This window comes from Ostrinia furnacalis, unplaced genomic scaffold (genome assembly GCF_004193835.3).
Source record: "Ostrinia furnacalis isolate ACB-3 unplaced genomic scaffold, ASM419383v2 OfSCF0389, whole genome shotgun sequence".
Lineage (NCBI taxonomy): Eukaryota > Metazoa > Arthropoda > Insecta > Lepidoptera > Crambidae > Ostrinia > Ostrinia furnacalis.
In genome coordinates this window covers 1281041-1289956 of record NW_021130628.1, presented here as the reverse complement: position 1 = coordinate 1289956, position 8916 = coordinate 1281041, and the positions used below count along the sequence as shown (strand labels likewise).

The following is an 8916-nucleotide window of genomic DNA, read 5'->3' as shown; positions in this document are numbered from 1 at the left end:
ATCCAGCTAAACACTAATGGCATCTAATATTGTAGCAATACGTATTATTTTACAACAAAAATATGCAGTCTGTTGTGCGGTCGACTGTATTTTCTTATGCAGACAATCGCGCCATCTAGCGTAGGTTACCGACGCTGATTACGTAGCCGACGTAGCGTTCTAGCAGCCGTTTGCCCCACAGTTATCGGTTTTGCGACTAGGGTTGCCAGGTCCAAAATCACAAAAGCCGGACTTTGTGCTTCAATTAGTGTCAGCTCATGAGTGAGTCCTATCATCATCGGTTGCTACCGAACATCCTGATGCGTGCGCTTCATATGATTCTGAGGCTCGACTTTCGCGAGTGCGGCGCGCGCTTTCCCTGGCGCAGCAACCAAATAAAAAGCCTAACAAAAGCCGGACAGGCCGGACAAGGCAATATTTGGCCGGACAAGTCCCTAAAAAGCCAAACATGTCCGGCTAAAGCCGGACGCCTGGCAACCCTATTTGCGACAGCCATTGTTGCCGTAAACGTCGCCTTTCCCACAATATAACCTTATAAATGCATGTGAACACTCGTGAATAGTTATTATGGTTGAAGCCGGTCCAACGTTATTGCGAGGGCAAATTTTCCGATATAGTGTATTGGTTTTTCCGCAAACTGTTATTATGATGTTTTTCACCTCTTTCTTCCCTCTGTGGGCTTACACCAATCGGCTGTAAGGTCTCAGAGTGCTGGTCACTGATTGCTCATAATAGTATTTGACTACCGCTTGACCTGGATGGAGCACTTACCACTACTGTACCACAGTAACATGCGGAAGATAGTTTGACTCCCACTAGAGACAATGTGTGATAAGCACAAATTATTTATTACTCACTGAATTAATTATGTAATTTATTGTATAGAAGTTCCAACATGAAGATGTTTAATTCTCAATGTCGGCATAGCTTTAAGAAAAGTACAATCGTTATTGAAGTGTCACGTAGAGCGACATTGAAACTACAAAGTGTGACACGTGCGCGACCCAAATAGTTGACAAAAACAATTTAGCACTGGTAATTAGTACTAAGTAGGAAAACAATTTAAAATTACTATTACCAATCTTGATATTAACTATCATGTCCACTAACTAACGTCACAAAAAATATATTACTTAAAACTTTTCGGTGACTCTACATTTGCGTCAAACAATCAAAGTTTAAAATCTCAAATTCACTGGGAAACCCCACAAAAAAAAAAAAATATAGACCAGTACGAGCACTAAAACATTTAAATTAAGAATAACTTTTCCCGGTTTCGTAAACCGCCTTCGCCGTACGTAAATATTGTGTTTATATCCAGTTGACTGCAGACCGTGTGAGAAACAAGTGACTGTCGGACGTCTTGGCCAGAAAGGACATTTTGCGTGTCGAGTGCAAAGAAACAAGTGAAGATCATAACAGCAAGCCGCATTATCGTCAAAATTAAACAAGTGAGTAGCTATTTTTTTCCAAATAACAAAAGAGAAGCGGTAGTTTTGAGGGATTCTGGTGTTAATGAATAAAATCACTGTGAATGGTACCGGAGTTCAATGTCACAGCTTCCGCATGAAATTGTTGTAGATTGTGTTTATGTTAAATAGATGTTATCAAACTGCACTTTTGTAATATGTTTCGGTATTGTTGTTACATTAACAGATTACAACATGATTTTTTATAATAGGTTATACAAACAGGCACGCTTAAGCTTAAGCTCCAATGAAAAGTAATATGATAAAATGATAAGTTCTTAGATCTTGTATTAAGGTTAGTTCTTATGCTGAAATATTTAGGTGTCATTGCAAATGTGCCTTGGTCCTATTTCACAGAAACAAACCCATCTACACCTTTTTTTTAATTTATAGTATACTTATGCCCTTTTTCACCATCAATCCCTAATTTTCAAATGACCTCTATGGTAACACATAACATGAATTTTGTTTTCATAGGGGTGGGTTAGTAGTTGTCAGTTTTGATTCATAAATTAATGTCAAAAAATCTTGGTGTTAAAAATAATAAAAGTTAATAAAAGATACTAAAAAGATACATGTTTAGTTTTAGTAGCTAATAGTGAATAATTAGTAATTTCTGCATTACTTGTCTCAATATTGACACACGTGTCAATCACAAGTGTCAATGATGACCTTGACATAATTTTTTAATCGTGTACGATCATCAAAGGCTGTCGTCCTGCGGGGAAAACCAACTGCGACGACATTACGCGCTTATCGTCTTTTTACGTCATGCGCACGCGCACCGAACGGGTTGTGATGAGATTTTAATAACGTATCGTTTAACTGAACTATCTGGTTCTTAAGAATCAGTTTTAGTTCTGACATTCAAGTTGATAGAAATACATAAATCTCTTATAAAACTTATAATAATATAGCTCGAGGCAACAAAATATGAACTGGACCACAAACGCCCCAAACAATTTTAATTCTATTAAAAATAATATAGCATTTATTAATAGTTTATTATAATAGGCACTTTATATTATTCATCAAAATTTTATAGATTGGGTTTTTTTCATTAGGATTAGGATGTTAGGCTTGCTTGAATCAACCCGTTTGATCAAAGAGAATTTGACTCCGTACTTCGAATGGAATGTTCATCCATCAGGTATCGGTTATGAACTGACACAGACACCAGAGTTAAGGCCTGAGCTGTTAAAATAAGCTTTAATGAATTCATTAATAAGTAGACGTGTCTCGTAAAATAAGGACCTGTCACCATTAATTAAATACTCAGCTGAAATTGAAGAAGTATCTTCGTTTCAATGAGATGGATGACATCATTCACAATTACTTTCAGGGGCACTAGAAACTGCTTTAACGATACTAAATTTCTACATTATTTGTCTATTGTATTTTATGAATACGAGCTTTATTACAAGAGAAATAATTTAAAATTAAGGCAATTTTACAATTCCTTAGCTTTTATAATTTTAATAAACATAGTTGTTTTTGCAAAATATTCCAATAAGCAGTGCGAATGGCATCTAGTGTTACCTTATACGGGAAGCGCATTGCATATGCATTTCGAAGTAGGTAAATACTATAATTTTTGTAGCAAAATCGCTCCTATTCGGACTACATAAGATTCACAGTCTTAGGCTTTATATACTCTCATCCGCTATTACAATGTCGTCGACATAGAAGTCGGCAATACAAGAAGAGAATAATAATTATAAGTAATAAGGCATATTAACTTGCCGTTTTATTTAACGTCATTTAACTCCGAGAGTGTGGGTTGTAATAACTAAAGTCACAACACTGTGTCAGATCGTTGCCCCGCCAAAGAAATAATTGTGATTATTTTTCCACCTTCTGAAATTAGAACTCCAAAAATTCCAAATTACTGGACCGCAAAGTTCGTAATTATCACAAAAAACGACGGTGATCTTAAATCTGACTACCATATCATAAAAACGATGTCTAAACCACGTCTAAACACATAATTTGTTTATTTCCAGACACAATGCAGAGGCACACAGCAATCATTTTGGTATTAACGCTGATTGCCCAAGCGTTAGGCGCTCCTCAGTCTAAGAAGAAAATCGACGCACCCAGTACGATCCGAAGTCCTGCAAACCTCTCCTTAAAAGAGCTAGAATACATTGTTGGAGTGAGAAGAGGAGAGCCTGTGCCACCTCCAAAGACGCTAACACCATGTGCAAGAGCAATTTTGGGATGCTGTCAAAAGTCAGTCATGAACGAAAGCTGTTCTGAAGCTTTGAACTGTGGAGCCTACTTCTTCGATGCCAACCCGTGTAGTGAAAAATATGTATTAGATGCTCTAAACGCAGCCAGAACTTTTTATGACCAGTTCAATTTGAATAATGTTTAAGCATAATTTAGGAATATCGAATTAAATTATTAACTTTTCACTTAACAAAAACTTCGGATAGCTTGACTATGTGACTACTGACTATGTACCGGACAAACACATTTCAATTTCAATAGATGGAAGTTACATTATTTGTTAGAGATAAACTTTTTTTGTTGGTAGATGAACTATGATACTTGAGAGTTACTTAAAAGTATTAAGAAAAACCTAGATTGTTGATCTCAACTTTTTATGGTATTCAACATAATTTAAGTGCTTAAATAATGAGACTCTTAACATTAAGATGACTGAAGCAATGTGATCAACTAATGTGAAATAACACGATGTCTTTAGAGAAATGTGTTTCTTTGTCTTAAGTAGTTTTGAAAAAATGTTTCTCATGTGCCTGACCTAAAATACCTAGAATAACCTTCTTTTAAGTTAATTTGCCGCTAATTCTAACTGGGTAAGTAGTTTTGTTTTTCATTGAGACTTACCGTCACCATTACTGTACGTATGTTTATTGCAAAATAGTGCCTAATTACATATACAAGTTATAACAGTCTTTAACTAAGGCTGAGTTGCATCATCTAAGTTTAACGGTAACTATGACGATAACCGGTGCTTTTTGTAAGGAGTTTGACAGATTTTTGACGTCTGTCAAAGTTAAATTATGATGGTGCAACCCAGCCTGTGTTGTCTGTAAGACAAAGTGTTGCCAACACAAAGAAACAAACTTCAAGAGATTATTCACGCCTCATGTAACCGACTTTAGCAAAGTTGAAGTTTTCCTTTACAATTATTTACACTAGATTAGACGTCTGGTATTACTAACTACATAATTATAAAAGTTAATTTTTTTCATGTAAGTTTACTTACCATACCTTTTAACAGCACAGTTCTTGGTTCTAATCCTAAAACAGCAACATAGTAGTTTTATTAATAGTACTTTACTTCAATTCAGAGAAAATTTGATATAATAATGTAGGTATGTAGGAGGAGCTAGTAGTTCAACTTANGTCATCTCTTCTCTAAATATAATGAGACCGCTCGGACACCGAGCCCACAGCGTGGTAGGGGTGGGGTTGCCCGCTCTTTTGTTTTTTTACTACTACTACGCTGAATATTGTGTGCGGATTGGCTTGTCGTACAGGGGTACTACACGGTAAAATAAATCTCTTCGGCGAAAACAGGATAATTTAGATCGAACTTCACTTGGTAAGTTCGTTTGATCATCTAATAATGGTTGATTTGAAAAAATACCTACCTCGATGATACATTTGTGCATTGCAGAATAAATAATGTAAATAGATATCTAGATTTGATTTTTTCGGTTCAATGAACTATACTTTATGAACAAACATGGTTCAATGGAGAACCCAATTTTATCAGCGCTAGCAGACTGTAAAGTGCGCGGTAAGGGACATTGTTTTACGATTTGATAAAATTGACAATTCCGAATAATAAAATAACATAACATGAATTTATATCTGTTTTTTTGGCACAAGCAGCGAAAAACAAAAATTTTAGTTGAAACAGCCTTGTGTCAATTAAAAATATTTTAAAAAACGCAATATTTCACGCTCAAAATCGGCATAGCGTGAGAAATAATGTACCTACTCAAACAGGTTCCTTCAAAAATAAAACGCTCAATTATGAATTATAATGAAATAGTTTCCTGTTGTGTTGATTTAAAATATTGAAATACTCGTTATATCAATCACAGGCTTGATGAATCTGTAAAAGACACGGCGAAGGGCGAAGTTAGAGGTAAAAGGCCTTTACATAAGGTAGGTTGTCGTTTACACTCAGCATAAATCCTTCCAGCACAATAAATTTGCGGTCGCAAGTAAATACCAACAAAATGGCAGCAGTGCAACTGGGTTTGGTTTGAGTTAAAGGAATAAATTCCGCTGGCAGTGCGCCAGTCCGCTCGAGGCAACAAGTGAAACATTATACACCACTATCAATAAAATACAAAATGTCCCCTGTGAATTTTATTTTAAGAACTTCATAAAAGTGTAAGGAGCTTTTAGAACAACTGCGTCGGGAGTTCTGCAACAAAAGTAATAAATAAGCAACGGTATCAACGGTGAGAATAAAATTATCTCGGCTCCATCGTAAAGGGATATTCTGAACCAGTGACGTAGCTATCGGATAGACGGTGGTATGCACCGGGGCCCCAAGAAGAGGGCCCTTGGACCGTGACCAGCAAACCTCTTACTAGACTTTATTGAATTATCTAAAAATTCTCCCACCTGCGGAAATAAAACAGGTTCTAACATAACTTGAATCATGGCAACTCATTTGAAGGAATAGATCAATCAACAAGATCATTTCTACAAAGTATAAAAAGTTATTATAATAAAGATTCGTCTTCTGTTTTAATTTCTTCCTTCGGAAGTCGATCCTTAGTTTCGCACTCCTCCTATGTCCAATGATATTTTAACTTTCCCCTGGACAAATTAACCTTCATTGCTTGGGTTTTTAATGGCGTTCAAGCTGTAGATTCTGGCTACAGAGTTGCACCAGTTAGAACGAGATGTGGGAATGGTCCCGTTCTGTTTTAATTTAAGTAGATTTTGACCAGAGCCAGTTTTTTTGCACCAGGGCCCTTTGTCCTAGCTACGGCTCTGTCACAAACGATCGTTTTATGGGTCCAAGTTCCCAAAGGAACGGTTACCAAGCTTTATGGCCCCAGCTCGCAGCCTTGAAGTGCTCCAGTTGTTCATCACAACACAATTATTAGAAAATGTTGACGCCAAAAGGCTATTTTTGGAGATGGTATTTACTGTTCTTTTCTTTCGACTGAATGATGGAAAGGGCATGTCAGGATGTTAAATTACACTCAAAGTGAATAAATTTCGACACCTCTTTGGAGCAGTGGTTTGAGATTTAAACTGTTTTTATCAGTAGCTCTTGGATTCGTTTTCCAGGTAGGACAAACAAATTGTAAAATCATGCCCTAGTTGAATGAACTACGATGTTCATAAAGTGATACCTAGTATGTAACTTTACTTAAAACTGGGGATAATAAACTAAGCTGTTATTTTACCCCATTTTGAATATTTTATTTTCATAACATTGAGGCTGAAGTAGTTTTCAATTGCTTGAAAATCTTCGTAATTTATTCTAGGAAAGAATAATGTAATTCAATTGGGTGTCATAAAACAGGCTCACAAACTCACAATACGTGCGCGCGTTTTATTTTTTCGTAAAAATATTATCACGCCCAATTTCTTATCAGTGCTCCTCAAATAGGCCATAAAGGCAGCAGCAGGCCGCACCTGAGGCCATTTTACTACAGTATAAAATATGCTCTGCCTATTCAGACCAGACACTCGCTAGAGACCCTCCCTCAACGATGGAAGGACCTACTAAAAGTAAGACGCACTTTGTGACTGGTTTGGTTGCATTTTCTTGAAAAATGTACGCGACAATACAACACATAGTACGAGTATCTGGGTAGGTTTTACAACGCAATATGTGAGATTAGCACTAGTGGGGTTGATTTTCAAATGGACCAGGCAAGTGTTACATTTTGGTAGTTTGTGGTTTACCTACTATACATGAGTCGCCTCAATTTTTGATCAAGGATGATGGAGCACTGTATAAATCGATCCTTCTATTAATTTAGTTGAGAGTTAATGTCAGTAAGGAAATGTTGATGTACCGTTGCTAAACTGATAAGTTATTATACTTAAGTTGTCTATGTTTGTTTACCGCCCATAATATTTAATATTTTATTGGACGAAATAAAAGCGAGTCTTTAGGCTTATGAGAAAAATATTGGCAAATCGCTCACTGAATTATTACATACTTCATATCGTAAGTATCCACTTTTTTAATAGAGACGATACATAGCTTAGAATATTAATATTCCTATACCTTATTGTTTCCCAAATATTGGTAGAAAAGAAAATCAATGAAATAACTGACAATTACGTTTACAACTAAGGCCCAGTTTTTTTATTCATAGTTAAAATAACAAATTGTTAAATTTTGTTACTAATGGTTAAATATTAGCAAAATGTTAACTAATAGTTAAAAAATGTACTATAGTCTATCCAATATAGCTTGATTAGAATGACAGCTGCCATCAAAAGTAACGACATAACTTTGTAGTAGCGATCAATGAGAGCTAAATATTGGCGGACAAGAAATAATTCACGTCTGACCTACAAACAATATTTTCGACGACAGTGCTTCCAATAAAAATGTTAATTTCGTGTAAATGTAGCGTTAAATTACACCAATAAGTAGTAATTCGAAATTATAAAAATCAAGCTAGAGTATTAACGACGTCTCTACAAGGTTATCTCGAGTTACAAAAATGTTAGTGTTGGGACATATCGACAAATGTCATATTAACCCTTTTCTTGGCATCGTAACACGGGTGATACATCATAATTTAAAAAATCCTGAGGACAGCAAAAGCATTAGAAATAATTTATTTCATACATAACACGTTCCTGATATATCATAGAATGAGATAAAAAAAACTATTCACACAAAAATACATTTGGCTGTCAGTTATTGTCAAAATTGGATAACCTAAGCATGTTGGCTTCAAACGCGTGGTAAGTTTATTTGTTTATTGGTGATATCACAAAATATTTGTGTTATTTTCTGTATGTAATTTACAGAAGAAGGATTGCTGTGAGTTTTTCGTTTGGTTTGGATGGTGTGTATTGCTACTTGCCGATTTTATAACCGTCCATGTGCCTGTGTATCATATATGTTACATTGCCAAGTGCTTCGTGATGTATTTTTAAATCATAATTTAAGAAAAAAATGCCTATTTTTAAAAGATATTAGTGTTACATTAGTAGGAAATACAGTAATTAGAGTGGACAAGCTTGTGGAGTGCAATTAGTTCATAAAAATCTATTAAACTCCATCCACCCTACCTTCTGATGCCGTCAAGTATGACAATGTTGGCCTATTTTCGCTTCTTGTGGAAAATATAAAACCAGAAAAATAGGCAGATTAAATATAAAATGCACAAAATATAATCAACTTTTATGTGTGATAAAAAGTTATTCGATTTTATGACTTTTATCATTATTAGTAGGTATTAAAAGCAAGAGT

The 8916-nt window shown here is 35.4% G+C and overlaps 2 protein-coding genes across 2 annotated transcripts in view; one reads left to right on the top strand and one right to left on the bottom strand.

The window, feature by feature from the left end:
* The window catches only part of LOC114362581 (uncharacterized), a 190780-nt gene that overhangs the window by 151466 nt on the left and 30398 nt on the right, over window positions 1-8916 (bottom strand). The window lies entirely within an intron of this gene.
* Window positions 1275-4655, top strand: LOC114362592 (uncharacterized). Its single transcript, XM_028318048.1, has 2 exons — window positions 1275-1451; window positions 3473-4655. The coding sequence occupies exon 2, from the start codon at window positions 3478-3480 to the stop codon at window positions 3844-3846; it is 369 nt and encodes a 122-aa protein (XP_028173849.1). The 5' UTR covers window positions 1275-1451; window positions 3473-3477; the 3' UTR covers window positions 3847-4655.